Source organism: Balaenoptera physalus (genome assembly GCF_965194825.1).
Source record: "Balaenoptera physalus genome assembly, chromosome: 1".
Taxonomy (NCBI): domain Eukaryota; kingdom Metazoa; phylum Chordata; class Mammalia; order Artiodactyla; family Balaenopteridae; genus Balaenoptera; species Balaenoptera physalus.
The window spans coordinates 23,188,591-23,212,230 of record NC_138882.1 but is presented as its reverse complement, the minus strand read 5'-3'; the positions used below and the strand labels follow the sequence as shown (position 1 = coordinate 23,212,230).

The 23,640-nt window shown below is 36.8% G+C and overlaps 1 protein-coding gene across 10 annotated transcripts in view; it reads left to right on the top strand.

Moving 5' to 3' along the window:
• The window catches only part of NVL (nuclear VCP like), a 106,172-nt gene that overhangs the window by 38,068 nt on the left and 44,464 nt on the right, over nt 1–23,640 (top strand). For 7 of the 10 annotated variants that reach the window (XM_082426372.1, XM_082426375.1, XM_082426368.1 and 4 more), the window contains exons 13-18: nt 5–269; nt 1,967–2,185; nt 3,323–3,427; nt 8,211–8,273; nt 13,104–13,223; nt 16,646–16,745. In XM_082426372.1, the coding sequence (XP_082282498.1) occupies nt 5–269; nt 1,967–2,185; nt 3,323–3,427; nt 8,211–8,273; nt 13,104–13,223; nt 16,646–16,745 (872 nt within the window). The remainder of the gene's footprint in view (nt 1–4; nt 270–1,966; nt 2,186–3,322; nt 3,428–8,210; nt 8,274–13,103; nt 13,224–16,645; nt 16,746–23,640) is intronic. The other 3 variants (XM_082426373.1, XM_082426371.1, XM_082426374.1) reach the window with 2 other exon arrangements.

Sequence of the window (23,640 nt, the reverse complement as noted above, 5' to 3'; positions counted from 1 at the left end):
ACAGAATACTTCAAACTTTGTGCAGAAAACTAAGACTTCCCGAAACTTTTCATTTTCGTCAGTTAGCACACCTAACGCCGGGCTTCGTTGGGGCTGACCTCATGGCACTCTGCCGAGAGGCAGCCATGTGTGCAGTCAACAGGGTCTTAATGAAGCTGCAGGAGCAGCAGCAGAAAAATCCTGAGATTGAAGGTTTGCCCTCTGAAGGAGTCCAGGAAGAAAGGATTGGAACTGAACCCACTTCTGAAACACAGGTGCTTTCTCTACCGGTACCTTAAACTGTCATTTAAACGTTTTTAATATGTGTTATCTTACAAGCAGGCAAGTGTCTATATAGTTGAGGTTTATGACTTTCTGTTTCATTGGCATTGTATCTTTAGAGTAATTATCAGTTATACCCGGAGTGTCTATAATTTCAAAAGTACAAGTTGTTTTACTTTTTTCAGTTGATTCTGAATAAATTCCTTTTACAATAATGATTATGAAATCTACAGCAGGTGTTGGCAAACTGTGGCCCACCTGCTCACTGCCTGCTTTTGTAAATTAAAGTTATATTGGAGCACAGCCATGCTCCTTTATTTTTTATTTTATTTTTTAATACTGTTTTTTTTCTTTTTGGTTGTGCCAGGTCTTAGTTGCAGCTCACGGGCTCCTCAGTTGTGGCATGCGAACTCTTAGTTATGGCAGGCATGTGGGATCTAGTTCCCTGACCAGGATCGAACCCGGGCCCCCTGCATTGGAGCGCGGAGTCTTAACCACTGTGCCACCAGGGAGGTCCCCACGCTCCTTTATTGACACGGAGTCTTTTTCTACTTTCACACTTCACAGCAGAATCCGCATAGACGTCCATACAGCAGAGACCGCATGGCCCATAAAGCCTTTGGTGTTTACTCTCTAACTCTTTACAGAAAATGTTTTCCAGCTCTTATGAGAACACTGGCATTTTGTTATACTTCCAGGTTACCTTTTGGTTTGATATACTAAGATAGTCTGCTGATGCAACCATATCCTTGTCCCTAGCTGCAAATGGTGCTGGAGGACAGGGCTGAGAATGTGAGAGGGACATTTATTATCCAAGATCTGTTAAAATTTTGAGTTTTATGAGTCATGAAAACTCAGTATAACATTTATATAGCATTTTATAGCTGGCACAGGGCGCCTTTACATGTTACATAACTTGCTCCATATAACTTTGTTAAGTAAATATCATTACTTTTCCCATTTCATAATCAAAGAAACTAAGCTTAAGAGATTGTGACTTGCCCGAGGCCACACGGCCTCTACTTTCCAGAGCAGGAACTTAGATCCAGGTCTCTTGTTTTCAAATCATTTGTTTGTTCTGTACTCATTTGGAACCACAATGATATCTGTTAAAAATAATAGTAAACTCATTCCTTTTATAATATTGCATATAAATTAGGCTTTTATAAGTTGAATTATTCAGAGTTACTTTTTACACCTGTTCTTTCATATTCCTCGCAAAGCAAGAAATCTGCCTTTGAAGTTCAAGATTCATTCGTACTAGGAAAATTGCCTGCTTTCTATTTAGTTGATAAACTATCAAGGAGCCATATTATGAAATTAAACTGCCACCAGAGTAACTTTGTTTTAATTTCATCAAAATTCAGCTGTTTCGTGAATATTTGTAAATGAAGAATGGAAATAACATGATTGTTGAAATGAATATTTGCCAACTGCTTATGTTTGCTATAGCTAGCCCTAGTAGAGTAAATAAAAATCATTCTTCTATATTTGATGATAGTCAGTGTATCTTTGCTTGACTAAATCAAATGATCCATTTGGAGCAAAATAAATGACCTATGTCAATGGAAAAAATTATTAAAATGCATAGAAGTTCGTGTAGTTTACAGAAATATTGCAGTAATAATTTTTTGAAGTACAAACAATAACGTTTTCAACAAACTTTGTGGTTTTTCATTTTTTCCCCTCATTTGTTCCCTTTCAGGATGAATTGCAAAGGCTCTTGGGGTTGCTAAGGAACCGAGATCCCCTCTCAGAGGAGCAGCTGCAAGGGCTGTGCCTTGAGTTGAATGATTTCATTGTTGCTCTATCCTCTGTCCAACCCTCTGCTAAAAGGGAAGGCTTTGTCACTGTCCCTAATGTGACATGGGCAGATATTGGTGCCCTGGAAGACATTAGAGAGGAGCTCACCATGGCAATATTGGTAGGTATATCTGCCGCTAACTGTTGTTGGCGTGTGTGATGGGTAAACGACCATACGTGTGTACTAGGTTGTATGTCTAAATTGGCTTAACTGTATGTTTTCTTTTATCTGTTGTATTATTATTAAGCCCCCAATGATGGTTTTTCATTCTTCTGAGATCTGCTTTAGATTTTTTCTTTTGGTTGTGCTTGAATTCTATGGCAGTGAGTTTAAAGAAGAAAAGAAAAGAAAACGTTTTAGGTTTTAACCGAGAATAAATTATTATTATTATTATTATTTTTATAAATTTATTTATTTATTTTATTTTTATTTTTGGCTGTGTTGGGTCTTCGTTTCTGTGCGAGGGCTTTCTCTAGTTGCGGTGAGCGGGGGCCACTCTTCATCACGGTGCGTGGGCCTCTCACTATCACGGCCTCTCTTGTTGCGGAGCACAGGCTCCAGGCGCACAGGCTCAGTAGTTGTGGCTCACGGGGCCATTTGCTCCGCGGCATGTGGGATCTTCCCAGACCAGGGCTCGAACCCGTGTCCCCTGCATTGGCAGGCAGATTCTCAACCACTGCGCCACCAGGGAAGCCCGAGAATAAATTATTTGAGAAATACTTCCTGAACTTGATCATGCTCATAAGGGTCAAAGCAGTTTTAATGCCCGTGACACTTTGGATTTTCATTTACTCTTACTTTTCCACCTCCCTGATCATTTCATGGTTCATTAATGATGTATGATCCATTTAGAGGTGTGAAAGAGAAAATACGTGGAGATGATAGTGAACAGGTATCTCTTGCTTTTGATTACACAGAGTACCGCTGCTTCTGATTTCTTAAAGGGGGCCATTGCTTAAAATCTTTATAACCTAGAAATCTAGATACGTTTTCTAAAAATTGAGTTTAAAACGTTGAAATACTGTATCTAAAATGTTTTCAGAACTTACATTTAAGTATGAATTTTTCAAGAGCAGGGATTTTAAATTTATCACCATTTACCTCATGCTTGAAACAGAGGTAAGCACTCTGTGCCAGGCGCTGTTCTTATCTTCAGGCCTCGCAATCAGTGTTGAAAATAGGCATCTAGAGATGATTTGAATATGCAGTAGAAAGCAGACATTGGTAACAGGCTGCTGTTGGGATTGTTTTTTCCAGGCCCCAGTGCGTAACCCAGATCAGTTCAAAGCTCTTGGGTTGGTGACTCCAGCTGGAGTCCTCCTTGCTGGTCCCCCTGGCTGTGGGAAAACTCTGCTGGCAAAGGTATGGAGTAATTCACCTGCATGTGTTTTATTCCTTACTGTCAGTTAGGAGAACATGAATTTCAGTGTTACAGTGAGATATGTTTGCATATTTTCTGTTAGAATTTCATTTTGGAAAGACTGACAGTTTTCTTCAGGAAAGTTTCCCACTTTTATTTTAATTACACAAGGTATATCATTGAAAATTTGGAAAAGAAAATTTTAAATCAACCATAACCCCATCGATTTTAACACAGAAATTTTCATGTTTTCTGTGTATTATATTCTAAGTTTTTAATGAACATTATTGCATAGTTGTAGTTTGTAGCTGACCTTGTTTCCTGCTTTGGTATAGTTATTATTTATAAGTTAAGTATTTTCCTCTATGTTCCTTATTTTCCTCTATGTTCCTATTGCATAGTTGTAGTTTGTAGCTGACCTCGTTTCCTGCTTTGGTATAGTTATTATTTATAAGTATTTTCCTCTATGTTCCTTATTACAAATGTTATTTTGAAAAATTAGTTTTTTACAATAGAAAATATAGATAAGCAAAAGGGAAAAAGCATTACTTACAATCCTCTCACTATTGCCTACTAGTAACCACTGTTTCATTTTGTTGTTAGTCCTTCCAGATGTTCTTTTGTACATATATATCAAGATAATATGAATAACTTTTATACATATATTTACAACTATAAGGTTTTTAAACATGCATTTCTCACATATCAATATTTCTTGAACATCTTCCCATGTCAGTTTATACAGATACACATCGGTATTTTTAATGCCTGCATAGTATTCTACCATAAAGATGCTCTATAATTTATGGAAATGATTCTCCTATTAAAACAACACTGCATGAAACAGCCCTGTGCTTACATTTTTGTACCTCAATGGGTAATTTTAATAGAATGCATTCCTAAATAATTTTTTAATAAAAAGAATGCATGTATTTAAAGCTTTTGATCTATTACCACTCGATCAAAATGATCCATTACCCAGTTACACTTGATCCGTTACCAAAGTGTCTTCCAAAAAGTTTGTACCAGTTTCATCCCTATAGGGTATGAGTATCTATTTCCCCAACACTCCAAATTAGCAATAGCCATTAACATTGTTTTTAATATTTGACAATCTAATAGGTAAAAATGGTTATCTTACAGTTTTTAAGTTATGTTTTAAAAGCTACTAGTGGGCTTTTAAAACTAATGTGTTTATTGGCTTTTTTCTTTATGAATTGTCTGTTTGTATCCTTTGTTTTCCTAACATGCATGTGATTTTCTTATTTATAATCACTCTTCATATAGTAAGATCTGTTATATTTGTAGTTTGTCAGTGTTTTTGGCATTCTTACTTTATTGATCAAAGTTTTGACACTTTTTTGTTTAGGGGTTTTTTTTTCATATTTATGTGGGCAAATTTCTCAGTCTTTTGTGATTTTTTCCTTTGGAATCATGCTTATTAGAACCATTTTTCTTGTCTGTATCTTATATTAGTCATCATTTTTAATGTCTGTATAATATTCCACCTATAATTTACTTAACCCTTATCAACTTTTAAAAATATTTGGATTACTTGTAAATAAGAAATCAGAATTAATGGCATTTTTAATAAGTTTCACAGCAGCCGAATAATCTGCGGCTCCTCAGTAAATACCAAATGTCCACAGTGCCATTTGCCCATGTATATATATACGTATATAATATACATGTAGATTTTTTAAAACTTATTTTTACTTATATTACTAAATTTTCTTGCTTAATGCTTTCAGTACTCTTACAGGGCATTGCTGTAAAGGAGTTTGGGAACAAAGGAGGGAAAGGAGAACACCACAGTTGCTGGTCTATGTTTTTTCACAACAGTTTTAGAAAACCGTAGCCAGAAAGAAGGTCCTGCAAGCTAATGTGTGAATTCACTGTGTGGATGCAGTTCCCTTGCCTGAGTGCCTTGTAATGTTTGTTTGTTTTTTAGTTATATCTGCCTTTGACTAGTTCTGCTCACAGCAGAAAGGAGATAGCTTAGATCATTTGAAATCCCTAAATAATGTTAAGACATCATAGATCAAATTTTTCCTCTTCTTCCCACCTCCCGCCTCCCCAGATTGCCAACATTTTGGCCCCTCTCTGTTCAGTCAGATTTCTGGTATCTGACCATTTAGAGCAGGGAATCTTACCTAGGACTCCATGGATGGACTTCAGCAGCTCACTGGATCCATGAGCCCAGGCAATATATTATGAGTATATGTATTTTTTCCAGGGAGAGAGTTCACTACTTTCATTAGATTCTTCAAGAGATTCATGACTACATGCCCTACAATCTAGAAGTAATAGAAAATGTCCTGGAATGGCAGAAGCAAAGTGTTACTGGAGTAAAGTTATGGAACCACTTATCAGTCAGAACCTGGCAACCTAGAATCAGTTATAAAATTAAGATTTTGGATGACCTTGGTTGTTTTGTTTACTCATGCTAACAATAACATAATGAAAATTTTCTAAACACTAGCACATACTATATAAATAGCATCAAGTAAAGGCATGTGATTGCTGGGGGCCAGCACACTGAAAATTGGTGACTAATAAGAAGGAAACTGGAAAGAGAACAGTAAAAATCATTTAGTCATCTGCAACTATATATATAGTATGGAAGCAAACAGCTCCTAACACTGAGTACAAGATTCATGATGATATCCATGAAAAAATTCAATTATATTCACTGTATTTCATTTATCAATAGAAGACTGGATTTCTGATAATTTCAGGAACTCTGTTGGGTGTTTTAATGGGTGAAATCTTAGTTATCTCGCATATGGATGTTGAAAACCTAATGTAGATGAGTCATGCTTTATTAGATGTGTATCCTGACTCTACTTAGAGCATGAGAGGTAGGAAAGCTAAGAAATTGGCAGCCGGAAAGACAGAGATTTCGAGATGTGGATAAGCTACATATTGAGCAGTTTTTGCATGGCAGAGCCTGCATGCATTCATTTGTTCAGCCAGTATTTGCTGAGCTACATACACTTTGCTAGAACTTGTGCAAGGTGCTAGGGATAAACTAGTGAACGTGACACCTACTCTAATGGAATTTATTGTCTGTCTGGAAGAGGCAGGCAGTAAACAAAACAATAAAATTGCAGATTCAGCTAAGTTATGATGGAAATAAACAAACTGCTGTGGCTATTTTAGGTTTGGTATTCAGGGGATGGTGATATTTAACAGAGTCCTGAAGGACTAGATAGCCACATGAAGAGGCAGGGAAAGAAGGGGAAGAGTCTTCCAGATAGAGGGAACAGCAGTTACAAAATCCCTGAAGTGGGAAAGGCCTTGGTGAATTCGAGAACCAGAGAAAGATCTAGTGGCTGGACTAAGAAGAAACTGTCATGTCGCAAAATATAGGCTTACAAGCCATGGTGAATATTTCAATTTGTACTTGAAAATAAATGAGAAACATAGTAAAACTATATGATCTCATTTACATTTTTAAAAAATCTTTTATTGGATTATAGTTGATTTACAATGTTGTGTTAGTTTCAGGTGTACAGCAAAGTGAATCAGTTATATACATACATATATCTCCACTCTTTTTGTTTTTAGATTCTTTTCCCATATAGGCCATTACAGAGTGTTGAGTAGAGTTCCCTGTGCTATACAGCAGGTTCTTATTAGTTATTTTATATATAGTAGTGTGTATATGTCAGCCCCAATCTCCCAATTTGTCCCTCCCCTGCTCATTTACATTTTTTGAGTTAAGTGGAGAATGGATTGGAGGAAAGCAAGAGAGAGAGGAAGCCAGGTAGGGTTTCTTTGGTTTGGTTTGGTTTGGTTTTTTTGCATGTCCGGACAATAGGTGATGCTGGTCTGGATGAGGATTGTGGTATAGTGGAGAAACAGGAAGTATCAGACTCACCTACATTTTAGCATTAGAGCTAATAGAACTTACAGATGGATTGGCTGACCTGACAAGACAGGAGATCAAGGGGAGACACCGTGGTTTTGGCTTAGAAAATATATTTACTGGGATAGGGAGAAAAAGAGTTTGGGGTGTGGGATTTGGGGAGAGTTGGGAGAAATTCAGGAGTCCTGCTTTGGAAATGATAGATTTGAAATTCTTATGCGATCCAAATGGGAAAAGAAAAGAAGAAAAAAAAAATCCAAGGGGAGATGCTGAGGAATGTGTTGAACATAAATCTTGAGCTCAGATATCAGGTTCTAAGAATAGGAAAGAACTTTATTCCCTGATCATTTTGAAGTTGTGAGTGATTTTATTCGAGTTTCATCTCTACATTCTCAGTGTAATTTTTGTATTCTTCTACACATATAACCATATATTTCTCCTTTGTTATTCTCTTTGGCTTTCAGCCATGCAGTTTAATCTTTATTTATTAAACAAAATAACCTGTAAATACTGTAAAGACTGATACCGATGCTTTTGACTTCTGGTTTATAAATGAATGAATGAATGATTGCTTTCATTGGGCACGGCATTTGTTTATACAGAGATTATGATTTCACTAGGATTCTAAGCTAGGGCTACAAATATACTTATATACCATGTTTATGTAAACAAAACATTTACATAAATGTTTCAAGTCATTTCCATCTGATTTCTAGTCTGTGTAAAGTTTTAGGTTCACATTTACTTCCTTTGATTTTCTTTTTATTCCCATTTGTCTCCTCTCCTTCTAATGAGAAAGAGGCAGCTATAAAAAGGGGGAACTAGAGTATAAACCACAAAAAGTCCTTGCATTATCACAAATTATTGTTATTATTTTATTATATGTTTGTCTTGTGTCTTTTTTCTCTTACTAGGCTGTTGCAAATGAGTCTGGGTTAAATTTTATATCTGTCAAGGGGCCTGAGTTACTAAATATGGTAAGTTGTTGTGGCATTAGCCATTATTTTTGATTAGGAAAAGTAATGGTCATTCAAATTACAGGGTCCTCAGATCATTGAAACAGTAGGGTTTTTTGGTAAAATCACTGCAATAGGAGTGAAGAGATTGAGCTTTGCTCTCCTGTACTATTTACTGTGTATAAATGCTTTCTTAATTAATTCTGTTAACCTCTGAGCCTAAGTTTTCTCACCAGCAAAATGGAAATAACCAAAATAGTCAACATTTAAAGTGTTAACTCTGAATTTGTCAAGCCCTTTATATATATTATTCTTCAACAACCCTGTGAGATACAAATTGTTGTTTTCTCTGATTCACAGATGAGGAAACTTAAGTTTGGAGGGGTCGTATAACATGGCCAATGTCCAACAGCTTGGGGATAGTGGAGCTAACATTTGATCTGCTTTCCTTGTCCTGTTGTTGTATAGCTCAAATGAGTTAAGGATTAATAAATAAAAATACTTAGGGGGGAAGAAATCACTAAACTACTATATAATAGCTTCTTTCTGCATTTAAGCAGCTTATGTCTTAAATTTAAGAGACTTTGAATTTCTTATTTCTTGTTCATGCCTATGAAGAGTAAAATGCCATTCCATAATGTTCAAACAAAGAAGAAATGAAAGTGGTATCATTTGTTTTAAAAGGCTATTTCAATTTATCCCCCCTCTAATTTTTTATGTTTCCTGTTAAATATGTTACTTTGCTCCTAAAATAAGGATTTATACTTTTATCTTTACTCTTCTTACACTTCATTTTGGCTTTCTAGTGGAGGAGGTACTCAAAATAAGCGCTGAGGGGAAGGGATTGATGAGGGGATGAAGGGTGAGGCTGGAAAAACAGTAATAGCCAGGCAGTGCAAGGCCTTCATACCAAGCTAGAGTCAAAATGTTACCTTTAGAATATTAGAGAGCTGGGCTTCCCTGGTGGCGCAGTGGTTGAGAATCTGCCTGCCAGTGCAGGGGACACGGGTTCGAGCCCTGGTCTGGGAAGATCCCACATGCCGTGGAGCAACTAAGCCCGTGCACCACAGCTACTGAGCCTGCGCGTCTGGAGCCTGTGCTCCGCAACAGGAGAGGCCGCGATGATGAGAGGCCCGCGCACCGCGATGAAGAGTGGCCCCCACTTGCCACAACTGGAGAAAGCCCTCACACAGAAACGAAGACCCAACACAGCCATAAATAAATAAATTAAAATTAAAACTTAAAAAAAAAAATTAGGAATTTCTTTAAAAAAAATAGAATATTAGAGAGCTAACAGAGTGTAACTTTTTTTTAAGAGCGTTAATATTTTTTAAATTTTACTATGAAATATTTCAAGCATATAAGAAGTTATAAAGAGTAATATAATGACCCCTCCATGTATCTAACATCCAGCCTTAAAAAAAAAAACCAATATATATTCGAAGCCCCCTGCAAACCTTCCCTAATCATGTCCTCCATTCTCTTTCCCATAGAATTTACTATAATCCTGAATTTATTAATTCTGTACACTTCTTTCTGTAACTTCTTTCTACATTTACTGTATGTTATATATTTATCCCTAAATAACATGTAGTATTATTTTACATGTTTCAAAAAATAAGTTTATGAGAATTGGAAATGTGAACACCTACTGGACATTTTATATTAAGAAAATAACTTTTAAGTGTGATAATGATGTAGTTATGTTAAAACCATTATCTTTGGACTTCCCTGGTGGCTCAGTGGTTAAGAATCCGCCTGCCAGTGCAGGGGACACAGATGCGAGCCTTGGTCCGGGAAGATCCCACATGCCATGGAGCAACTAAGCCCCGTGTGCCACAACTACTGAGCCTACGCTCTAGAGCCTGCGAGCCACAACTACTGAGCCCATGTGCCACAACTACTGCAGCCCACTTGCCTAGAGCCCGTGCTCCGCAACAAGAGAAGCCACCACAATGAGAAGCCTGCGCACCACAACAAAGAGTAGCCCGCACTCGCCGCAACTAGAGAAACCCTGCACACAGCAACGAAGACCCGACGCAGCCATAAATAAATAAATAAATAAATTTATAAACGATGGGATTTTTTAAATATATATTTTTTTAAAACCATTATCTTTTAGAGACAGTGAAATATTTACAAATAAAGTTATGATGTCTGGGCTTTCCATCAAAATATCAAGTAGAAAGAAAAGTGGACAAGAGTATAGATGAAGCAAGGTTGATCATGAATTGAGCTGATAATAATGAAGCAGAGTGATGGGTATATCTGGGGTTTATTAAACTATTACCATTGAATGAGTATAACCACACTTTTAAAAAAATCAGTTTTTTTCTTTTTTTAAAAAAAATATTTATTTATTTATTTGGTTGCACCAGGTGTTAGTTGTGGCAGGCGGGCTCCTTAGTTGCTGCTCACCGGCTCCTTAGTTGTGTAATGTGAATTCTTAGTTGCAGCGTGCATGTGGGGTCTAGTTCCCTGACCAGGGATCGAACCCGGGCCCCCTGCACTGGGAGCGTGGAGTCTTAACCACTGTGCCACCAGGGAAGTCCCTTAAAAACATCAGTTTTTTTCTTGATTCATGTTTAGGTTGAACATTATATATATATATATCCTTACGCATATTTGTGAGATATTTTCGCCCTAGGGTATGTACTCAGCAGTAGAATTGCTATATCTTATACAGTATATACATTTTCAAAAATATTAAGTATTGCCCACTTTTTTCCCAAAGTGGTTGTTACTGAGTTTTACTTTCACCAGCAGTGAATGAAAGTTACTTACATTTTTGCCAGTCTGATGAGTATGAAATTTTATCTCATTGTCATCTGCTTTGTTTTTTAGAGGTAAATGTGGGAAGAGGTCTGTGGAAGAGTCCAGAATGACTCTGAGAGGTTAGGTGATCTAATGAGGAAGATAGATATCTTGGGGTTAGAAAATGAGTTTGCTCTAGGACATTTTAGATTTAAAGAGCCATTCAGAGGGATTCAGCAAACTATAGGAAATGTGAATCTGGAGCTCTGAAGAGATTTGGGAGTAAGTATCATCTAAATGGCACCTAAAACCTAGGGAATGGGTAAGGTGAGTAGTATTGTAAGGTGGTCTCTGACAGAACCTTGGAAGACACCAACATTTACGGGCCAGGGAAAGAAAAGCTGGCAAAGGAGACTGTTCCGAAGGTGGAGGACGCCCAAGACTTTCTAAGCCTGAAAACCTAGGGAAGATAATTTTTTCCACCTGTCAATATAACCAAACAATAGAAAAGAAATTGAAAGTAGGACCCTGGGTTTAGCAATTAGAATGTCACTAGTGACTTTAGGGAAAATATTTTCAACAATTATGTTTGCAAAAGCCAGATTATAATGGTTGAAAACTGATGGCAAATAAGGAATTAGAAATAATAAGTATAGGATCCTTACTTGAAATAGTTCTTAAAGGCCAAGGTAGTGGGAATTTTAATCATTGTTACCTTTCTTAAGATGAATTGATTTTAATCTGTCCTTTTGAAACTTTAGGTTTACCTTCCCCTAAATTAAATTTCCTTTTACTTAGTCATTTTGGTTAGCTATATCCAAAGTCCCTCTGCCAGCTGTATTGATTCTTCTCTTTCATCTCTGTTTGAAACTCTCTGTCCCAACCCACTGATATCTTTTCTTTAAAAATATCTACTGAATGTCTTTTCAGCATTCCAAATATAATTTTTGCTGATTCAGATTTTTCAGGAAACTAAATAGGTCTGCTGTATTTGTACGCTGAGCAGGATGTTATGATCAGACAAAAATTTGAAACTGTCATGACTTCTGCTTTCCAAGGACTTTATGATGTAATATAGTGAAGGTAGAATAGCTCAGAAGTTATAATAGTAGGAAGTGCTATAAGAGCAAAGAAGAGAGGGTGGAGGGAAGAAAGATTAGTGATCTTTAGTGATCTTGATCTAGAATGCAAGAGCTGTTTTAGAGGTAAGTTGGAGAAGCAGTTCAAATGAGAGAAGCAGAATAAGCAAAAGTAGAAAGAAAAGTTACAGGACAGATCTGAGGAAAAGAAGTTCTACTCAAATAGAAAATAAAAATACTTTAATCATTGTCATCTGTGATGTATTCTGTGCCTTAATTACTTTATTATGACCATATAGTCATAAAATAACATAAAAGATAACCTTATGATATAATTGGCACCATAAAGACATTTTCAGATTGCCTTATGTAGCAGTATTATTATGAGAAACAAAGCTTTTCTTAGTTAACTAATTCGAAATTTTACAAGAACAATTTCTTGTGCTTAGCTGAAAGTAAAACTGTATTTTTACATATAACTTTTTATATTAATTAGTCCTAATGTTATAGCTGCTTGTGAATTGCTTTGTATTTTGATTTTACCATACATTATGCATTATGAAACCTGGTAGATGTCTAACTGGCTCAGTTTGCCTCCTCTGATGCTGTATGACTGTTAGCTCTTCCTTTAGCAAGATGACTTGTGTAGAAACGACAGAACAGTAAATTGTCTTGTTCACATTTAAAATACTGTTGCATTAATGAAAATTACTGCTGGGTATTTTATATGCATAAAGCTTTGATCCGTTCTAAAATACCATAAAATTGTGGAATTTTTTTGAGCTAGAGGAGACCTTTCATTCTATTTAGTCTTCATTTTATAAATGAGGAAATTTATAATAAGCTTAAATAATAGCTAATCTTATTAGGTTGAACCACATATAACTGGCTATTTTTGACCTAATACTTCTTGGACTCTGACATATAAATGTCATTTAAAACTAGTACTACTATAATTTGGCTCAAACTCCAAAGTTGAAACATCTCTACGTTTTATTTCCTTTCTGTACATGGCTAGTATGTTGGTGAAAGCGAGCGCGCTGTGCGACAGGTTTTTCAGCGAGCCAAGAATTCATCACCTTGCGTGATATTCTTTGATGAAGTGGATGCCTTATGTCCTCGGAGATCAGTCCGAGAGGTAGGTATCATAGTTTAGTGATTACAGGTTTTTTTTTAAGCACCATAAACCTTTTGTAAGTTCTTCCAAAGTTATGTAAACTTCAAATAGTTCTTATAAAGTCATTCATTGAGAACACTGAGACTCTTTAAGTGAAGAAACCTAGTAATTTGGAAACAAGGCCTAGGGATAACAATTGTATTTTTATTAGCCTCTGTATCCATTTTTCTTTCTGTGTATTATTTTGGTTGCACATATCTGATTCACACAAATGAGTTTTGGGTAATGGAAATGATTATTAGTTTTGGATAGCCTGCCTTGTAATCGTATGATTCTCTTCAGAGTTCTTGGAGAAAATATAATTTAAGACATCATGCACTCAAAGTAGGGTCAGATGATATGCTTTAAGACGCAGCACCATTTCTATCTGGGGAAGATATAAATTGGTGTGCATTAAAGACCACTTGCATTACTACACTGAGTCACCATTCTTAGAAATTTTGGTACAGTGATTGCCTGGAAAACAGTTATTAGGAATACTGTTTGAATCATAGTGAAGCATAATATAAAGAATATATTTAAAATATATATATATAACCTTTTGAAGAGGATAGCAAAGACTGTGTAGTAAGTACATTTATTACAAGATGATTGAGGAAATGATTATATTTCTTATGTGACTTGTTGTCACATAGTTACTCTGTGTGTGTTCTTGGGCTGTGAAACATTTATTAGGTGCCTCATTGTGCTTAAAATTCCCAGCAATCAGAAGTTGCAAAACAAACCTTGACTAGGATAAGTGTGCTTCATATCATAGCAATTTCGTTTCCTCACCCAGCAGTCAGCAGTATCACAGAAAATCCTTATCACACTCTTATCTCTGATAGTGATGTCAGTGGCCAGGGCAGAGATCCTTCCCGGGTTCTCCTGCCGGCCGGCACGTTCCAAAATCTAATGTGCGATCCAGAGCAAAGTCCTACACACTATATCCAGCTGGTGGGGGCATGGTATGCTCTGGATTTTACTCCTTTTTATTCCTTTTTGCTGTGAATTAAACCCTTTGTTCATTGACAGCCTATTTCATTGGTTTGCATCTCTCTGTTATCAAGTGGTAATTTAAACTAGGAGGAGTTCATTGAGGTATATCCATTCAACTCCTTGCCCTCAGAGAAGTCTGCATTCTTATGAATCACATTTCTAACTTCTAGGTTATCTCTCTCGGCTGTCTGCTACCACACATCTCTGTAATCACATATATGTGTTTTGCTTTAACATTTTCACCTGAAGGGGATTCTGAAAATATTTTAAAATTAAATGTATTCTTTTTTTAATGATGCAAGTTATTCATGAATACATGCTTGTGAAAAATGCAAATAAATACAAGTATAAAGAGAGTCAAGTTTTTCTTCCAATTCTCCTCCCTGTTACTCTTCTTGGAGGTTACTTCTGCTGACAGTTTAGTGTTTTGCATTTGTGGTCTAGAACTTTTTCTGTAAGCTTAAAAACATGTATGATTTAAACTTTTTTTTTATATAAATGTGGTCATTCTATCTGACACTTTACCCATGTACTTAATAACTTATTTTGTAACTATTGAATAAATATTCCACAGTCTGGATAGGGAAGAATTAATTCAACAATTCCCCTGTTTTGGACATTTACATTGTTTCCAGTTGTTTCCCTTATAAACACAACTGTATTAAACATTCTTATCATGTATTTTTGTGCACATGTGGGAATATGTGAGAGTTTTGGAAGTAGAATTTCTGAGTAGAAGATGTATACAAATATTTTGAAAGCTAACACAGTCATTCTTCGCAAAAACTACCAGTTACATACACCTACCAACTAAAAATAACCATTTTCTACACCTTTGTCAACAATGGGTAATGACCATCTTTTTATTTTTCTCAATTTTATTGGCAAAACATGATGTTAAATTTTAGTATTCATGTCTCTGACCCTTTTGCTGTTGAAATGTTTTTCTGTGCTCACTTTGGCAGCACATACACTGAAAATGAAATGTTTCCCCCCCCCTTTTTTTAAGATTTTTTTTTTTTATGACCATTCTTAAAGTCTCGATTTATTGAATTTGTTACAGTATTGCTTCTGTTTCATGTTTTGGTTTTTTGGCCCCAAGGCATGTGGAATCTTAGCTCCCGCACCAGGGATTGAACGCACACCCCCTGCATTGGAAGGCAAAGTCTTAACCACTGGACCGCCAGGGAAGTCCTGTCTTCCCCTTTTTTTGTTGTTAATTTATAAGAGCTTTTTATATGTGATGGAAATTAGTCTATTGTCCGATTATGTGTGTTGGTACTATTTTTCCCAGTTTTATCACTTATCTTTTTTTATTATATAAAATTTTATATATAGTAAAGTCTGTCAGCCTTTTCCTGAATTAATTGTGAGGTTTTTGTCTTGCTTAGGTAGGACAGTGTTTTGGGGTTTTTTTGTCTTTTTGTTTTTTTAAAACCAGTACTTCTTTATTTTTTTGAGTCCTGATTATAATTCTTTTAATCTCCTAACGGTTAATACTGTGTCTCCAAGGAGTGATAGTAAGGTGCACCAAATTTTTTTTCTGGAGAAATCAGTATGTTAAACTCATTACCACCTCTGTACATAAAATTTATGTTGAAGAAAAGCAATTAATGACAAAAAGAAACACAGCATCACTTTTCTCATTTCCTACATTGTGCATTTTAAAAATTTCTGTATTTAAGGGATAAACATCCCTCTATTCACCAACTCCCTGAACATCTTAGATATTGCCCTGAGGTAGTTCAACTTTGTACTGCATGCTTCAAGGAAAAGAGAAAAGGCCTCAGTGTCCCAGCTGAAAACTCTGGAATATCCAGTATCCTGGGGAGTCTGATCTGGCATTCAAAAGCTGAGTCTAGATTTGCCCAAAGGGAAATTCATTGTGGCTATTAGATCTTTTTTTTAAAATTTATTTTATTGAAGTATAATTGATTTACAATGTTGTGTTAATTTCTGCTGTACAGCAAATTGATTCAGTTAGACACATATATATTCTTTTTCATATTCATTTCCATTACGGTTTATCACAGGATATTGAATGTAATTCTCAGCTCTTAGATCTTTGAATAGCTCAGAGGCATAAGACTGTGGGATCAGCTAAGCCTGAGATTGAATTTCATCTCTACCCTTATGTAGCTTTGAGACCTTGGACAAATAGCCTCTCTAAGCCTCAGTTTCCTCATCTGAATTGTGGATAATAGCAGGATTGCTGGGGAAGCACACTGATGAGAACATGTTTTGCACAGTGCTTAGATATAGTGACTTCTCAGGAAATAATTGTTATATCTTTTGACAAAAGCTTTCATTCAAGTTAGCAAATGTATTATTTTGCATGAAAAAAAAAACGGTGATGTATTTTTCTTTTATTGGGAGCTGATGTAGCTGTATTTATTTGTTTTTAGACAGGGGCAAGTGTTCGGGTGGTAAATCAGCTACTTACAGAGATGGATGGTCTGGAAACACGTCAGCAGGTTTTTATTATGGCAGCCACTAACAGACCAGGTAAGAAAGAAGAATATAAAACAGATGAGTCTAAAAACTTACAGCGTTTACAAACAATATAATTTATATACGTCCTAGTAAAGGAAGAGTAAGTTTGGGAAATCCTTTTTTGGTTCATAAGTTGGCATAAAACATTAGAAAGCTTTTATGTAAGCTATAGTAAAAAAAAAAAAAACCAAAAAACAGTATAACATTATTGCTTGGATTCTGTAAGAGTTTTTTCTGTGTTGGTGCGTAGAAAATTGTCTTGTTAGCAGAGAACCCTTGTAACATACACTTTTGACCACAAAGTATTATCAGGATTTATGTCCTATGGTTTCTCTCAAGCTTATAGGAGACAAGAACCAGTCTCTTTTTCACTGTGTCTGAAGGTTAAAGACAGGTTTTTAAGGTTTCATACTGGAAGCATGTCCATATACCTGCCCTTAACTATTTTTTAAAATAGTTAAAAAGCCTAAGTACTAGTGAGGGATTTAGAAAAAGTCTCAAAACTTCAAAAGTACCGAAGGTGGCTTTTACTTTGGGCCCTCAGTTCTCTTCATATTGTTTAATACTTTGCCATCCATATAAGCCGCTGTATCATAGCTGCTCCCGCATTGATATTTGTGTTAACTATGTCTGTCGGCGATGACTTGGGACTTTAATTGCTTAAATGGATTTTTCCGTTTTCAAGCTGATGTACTTTTTCTTGTAAGTTAGCACAGATACTAAAACCTTCATGAATTATATACCGTTTCATTTTGAAATGAAAAGTCGGAAGTTTGAATTAGACTCTTATCTTTGAATTAGAAATACTCTCTTTGAGTTAGGCAGAACTGGGTTTGAGTCCTGGCTCTAGCACTTCATGTCTTACTAACTGTTCTCTTTCAACCCTAACTAGTGTATACCAACTGAGTAGATTATAATTCAGGTCTGACACTAACCACCTGGCATTAATGTCAGAACCTGCAGGTTAAGGGGTCAGTTGTCTACAAGACTGCCCTACTTCAGATGCCAGATGCAAGTGGTGTCTCCAGGACACACGCACTTCTGACCAGCCTGCTACAAACTTGGGGATTCCCATCACCCCCTTCAGGTTCAGTAATTTGCTAGAAAGACTAACAAAATGAAGAAAAGCACCATACTTACAATTACAGTTGATTATAAAGGGTCCACTTAGGGCTAGGTCTCAGGGGGAGTGCAAAGCTTCCGTGCCCTCTCTCCATGGAGTCAGGGCACAGCACCCTCCTGGCACATCACTGTGTTTATCAGCGAGGAGTCTCCCTCAAGTTTGATGTCCAGAGTTTTTATTGGGATTTTGTTATGTATCCATGATTGATTGACTCATTGGCCATGTGACTGAACTCAGTCTCCAGCCCCGCCCTACCTCCCCAGATGTCTGGCTCCAAGTTCCAACTCTCTAATCAGATGGTGAGTCGTTCTGGTAACCAGCCCCATCCTGAAGTTATCTGCGGGGCCAACCTTGAGTCATCTCATTAGCACAACAAAGACACTCCTGTTACTCAGAAAGCTCTAGCCAGGAACCAGGGGCAAAGACCAAATGTATTTATTCTTTATTATACCACATTAATCCTGGGCATGTATTACTTCATCTTGCTAACCAGTACTTCTTCATCTATAAAATGAGGATAATAATACCTAATAGGCAGTATTGTCACAAAGCTTAAGTGATATTGGTAATGTATCTATCATAGTGCATGGCAAGTAGCTGTTTAGTATTATTATCATTATCATGAACACTTTTGGTATTAGCAGTAGGAGCAGTCATTAGGTCATAAAATCAGAGAGTCATCCTAGAAGAAACCTTGAAGGTCTGTCAAACTTGGACAGAATCACATCCTGCCTTTCCTGAGCAGCTACAGATTTTTCTAGCAGATTTCAAGAAGACAGTCTTTGGTGTGCTCTAATAACCTATTCTGTCTTTAACTGTACTCACCATTTTTCATATTTGTTTATTGTAAACACTCTTATCTTTTAGTTTAATCTCTGTAGATTAGAAAATAACAGGTCCTTCAGTGTTACTCAAATAATAGGTCCTTCAATGTTACTACTAGGTTTTACTTAAATCCCTTCCTTCGAAAGGGTTCAGGTACGTTACCTTTCCTCATGGGTTTTTTTTTTTTCCTCTGATCTCTTTATTCATCTTTGAATTCCTTAGGATTCTCCAGATTCTCCTTAGTTGTAAAACCCAGAACTGAGTACAGTAGTCTCTTGAGTTTAACCAGTGAATGACAGGATGAATGTGGTACCTCTGTTTTGTTCTTTCCAGTGTTCTTGAGTATTGTCTTCCTCTCCACTGTACCTCACCCATCCCTTTCTCCCCATAACAAACCCCATTGCATTGAGGATCCACATACATTTAAAAATAGATGTTTCAGATCTTTTCACTTGTATTGATGCCTGTTTGGCAGTTCTGTTCCATTGTATTCTATCCTGTGACATTTTGTTTGATTGTTTATAACTTGGATTCTGCTCAGCTTTAAGAAACCCCTTCTTGCCCGATGTCCTGGTCAGCTCTTGCTGCGTGATGAGCTACTGCGATACTTAGTGGCTTAAAATCACCATTTTTGCATTGTTCATAATTATGTAGGTCAGGAATTCAGGGAGGGCTTGTCCAGGTGGTTCATCTCTGATCCACATGCCACCAGCAGGCGTGGCTGGGCCAGAGGATCCCCTTTCAAGGTCACTTCTTTACTCACATGTCTGGTGCTTGGTGCGCCTCGGCATTCTGCACACCCCCTCCCCCCAGCCCCTCCCCACCACCAGTTGTCATCTTCCAAGGCCTCTCCATGTGGCTTGGCTTCCATTAGAATGGTTCTCTGAGTACTCACATTTCTTACTTGACAGCTGGATTCCAAGAGATAAAGGTGGAAGCTGCCATTCCTTTGAAGGCAAGGCCCAGAATAGACAAATTCTCTTGGTCAGGGCAGTGACAGGAAGGGCCAGATTCAAAAGGAGAGAAGTAGAAATGTAAAAAAAGGGGAGTTATCTTTAATCCTTCTTATGTATATTTTTCTTTCATCACATTCTTTGTTTTATGGTGCAAGTTATACATTCCGCCTTACAGTTTGGTGTTGTAGGTCAGTCATATCAGTATAATTTTCTTTAGTCTCTCAGATTTACTCCTTCACTCATCAGATATTTATTGAATTTTTATTATATGCCTGGTCCTGCTGAGCTTTGGGAATTCAAAAGTTAATAATTCGTAAAAATTCTTTGCCTGCCTGTATTCTGATTTGGGGCTGAGGAACAGGGGGTAAATAATAGACAATCAAATAAATAAAATAAAACAGGGTAAGAGGATGGAGAATGACTGGTGTTTGTGGAGAGGAATGCTAATTTAGATATCATGGTCCGGGAGAGCTTCTTCTTCAGAAGTAATGTCAGCACGCACCCAAATAATGTGAAGTATCAAGCTATGCAAAAATCTGGGAGAAGGCATTCCAGGTAGAGAACAAACAATAAGTATAAAGGCCCTGAAGTGAGAACAAGTTTGGAGAACCAGCAAGAAGGCCAGTGCATCTAGAGCGAAAAGAGTTGGGGGGCAGTGATGGAGAAGTGCAAGGGACCTTTTAGGCCACAGTAAGGGGTGTGGATTTTATTCTGCCATGAAGGGTTTTTCTAATATATTTATTTATTTATTTATTTATTTATTGGCTGCATTGGGTCTTCGTTGCTGTGCACAGGCTTTCTCTAGTTGCGGCAGGCAGGGGCTACTCTTTGTTGTGGTGAGCGGGCTTCTGATTGTGGTGGCTTCTCTTTGTTGCGGAGCACAGGATCTAGGCATAACACGGCTGCAGTAGCTGTGGCTCGTGGGCTCAGTAGTTGTGGCTCGCGGGCTCTAGATCTCAGGCTCAGAAGTTGTGGCGCACGGGCTTAGTTGCTCCACGGCATGTGGGATCTTCCCAGCCCACCTGTGTCCCCTGCATTGGCAGGCAGATTCTTAACCACTGTACCACCAGGGAAGTCCCATGAACGTTTTTTGAGTGGGGGAGTGAAGTGATCTGATTTTCTTTTTATAAAATGTGACTTTTTTTTTTACTTTGTATTTTGAAACAATTACAGATTCACAAGAAATAGAAAAATAATGCACAGAAGTTCCATGTACCCAGTTTAACTCAGTTGTTACATTTTACATAACTATGGTACAAAATCAAAACCAGGAAATAGACATTTGTGTAATTTGTCTATTTTTTTGCCATTTTAGCACATGTGTAGATTCATGTGATCGCCACTGCAGTCAATACAAGAACTATTCCATCACCACAAAGATCTCCCTCATGCTCTCCCTTTATAGTAACAACCACCTCTCTCCCACCATGTCTAACTCAGGGCAACCGCTAATCTGTTCTCCATCTCTATAATTGTGTCACTTTAAGAATTTTATATAAAAGTAATCATACAAAATGTGACCTTTTAGGTTGGCTTTATTCACCTATTCTAACACCCTTGAAATCTATTCAAATTCTTGTGTGTATCTATAGATTGTTCCTTTTCAGTACTGGGTAGTATTCTGTGGTGTAGAGGTTCTAGTTTGTTTAACCATTCTCTTCTGGGGGCATTATGATTGTTTCCAGTTTTTGACTTTTTCATATAAAGCTACTCTGAACATCTACATGTAGGTTCTTATGTGGACGTAAGGTTTCATTTCTTTGGGATAGATGCCCAGGAGCATGATTGCTGGGTCGTATGTTAAGTATATGTTCAGTTTTTTAAAGAGGTTGTCAAAGTCTTCCTGAGTGGCTATAATTTCTATCAGTAATGCTAAGGGAGATTCAATTTCTTTGCATCTTTGCTGGTATTTTGTATTGTCACTGTTTTTATTTTATCTTTTCCAAGAGATGTATAGTGATAGCTCATCATGGTTTTATTTGTATTTCTCTGATGGCTGATAAGAACTTCTTTTCATGTGTTTCTTTGCCATCCTTATATCTTCTTCAGTGAGTTGTCTCTTTGTGTCCTTTGCCCATTTTCTAAAATTGGAATGTGTATTTTTTTTATTGTTGAGTTTTGAGAGTTCTGTATATATTCTAGATGTGAGTCCTTTGTCAGATATGTAATTTGCAACTTTTTGTCCCAGTCTGTATCTTGTCTTTTCATCTTTTTAATCACAGAGATCCAAATTATTAATATTTCCTTTTATATATTACACTCTGCAGACCATGTCTAAAATCTGGTTTTCAAAACTATGTCCCAAAGATTTTCTCCACTGTTTTCTTCTAAAAGTTTTATGGTTTTATGTTTTACATTTAAACCTATGATCTATTTTTAGGTAACATTTATATGAGGCGCACAGTTTAGGTCGAGGGGTTTTTTTCCTATGGGTATCCAATTGCTCCACCATCATTCACTGAAAAGACTATCCTTCCTCCATTGAATCACTTTTGCACCTCTTTCAAAAATCAATTGGTAAATACTAGCAATGAACAATTGGAGTTTGAAATTAAAAACACAATACCGTTTATATCTGCACCAAAAAGAAAGAAAGAAACAGAGACAGACAGACTTAGACTTAGGTATAAATCTAACAAAATATGTACAAGATCTATATGAGGCAAACCATGACACTCTGATGGAAGAAATCAAAGAAGATCTGAATAAATGGAAAGATATTCCTTGTATATGATAGGAAAATGCAGTACTGTCAAGATGTCAGTCTTCCCAATTTGTTCTATAGATTCAAAGCAATCCTAGTCAAAATCCGAGTGAGTTTTTTTTTGTGAATATCGACAAATATTCTAAAGTTTATATGGAAAGGCAAAAGACCCAGAAGAGCCACCACAGTACTGAAGGAGAGAATAGAGTTGGAGGACTGACACTACCCAACTTCAAGACTTACCTTAAAGCTACAGTAGCTAAGAGAGTGTCGGGGACTTCCCTGATGGCCTAGTGGTTAGCATTCCAGGCTTTCACTGCTGTGGCCTGGGTTCAATCCCTGGTCGGGGAACTGAGATCCCACAAGCCGTGTGGGGCAGGCAAAAAAAAAAAAAAAGAGTGATTTATTTAAAAAAACAAAAAAAGTGTAATATTGATGAAAGAATAAGGTAAATAAATCAATGGAACAAAACAGAGGCCAGAAATAGACCCACACAGATACAGTCGACTGATCTTTGACAAAGGAACAAAGGCAACGCAATGGAGAAAGGGCAGTCTTTTCAACAAATGGTGCTGCAACAACTGCACACTCCCATGCAAAAAAAAAAAAAAAAAAATCTAGACACAGACCTTACACCTTTTACAAAAATTAACCAAAAATGGTGTTCTTAACCTTGGGGATCTGTGATTAGAATTTAGGGGGGTCTGTGAACCTGAATGTGAAAAACTTTCATCTCAGTTTCACCAACCCCTAACTGAAATTTAGCATCTCCTTGAATTATGAATGTTGGCAACGAGCCAAAGTAGTGTCTGCAGCTGTCAACCAGTAAAATCATAGCTGTTTCTCTATCACCTTACAGTCTTTGCGGATATCACAAAATACTGTTTATACCCATACTACTCCAAAATTACAATTCTATCAGACCTGCTGCTTAAGGTTATTAATAAGGAAGTACATATATTATTAATATCAAAATTTTGTTTTTCTAGCAGTTTGATAACTTTTAGTACCATTGATCTCTTTGTAATCCTATGCATTTTAAAACACTTTTTTTGACAAGGAGTCCATAAACTTTGATATATTCCCAAAGGAGTTCTTGACACAAAGGAGTTAGAAGATCCATGGTCCAAGGGAGAATTGATGTGGGCTTGGTGGGAGAAGTAAGAAGTGATCAATGGGGAGCTGACCCCGCTTTGGGATATATTTTGAAGGTAAAACCTATAGAAAGTGCTGGAATTAGATGTGGATGTGAGAAAGGGAATAAACAAAGGTTACTGTTAGATTTTTTTTTTTTCCCTA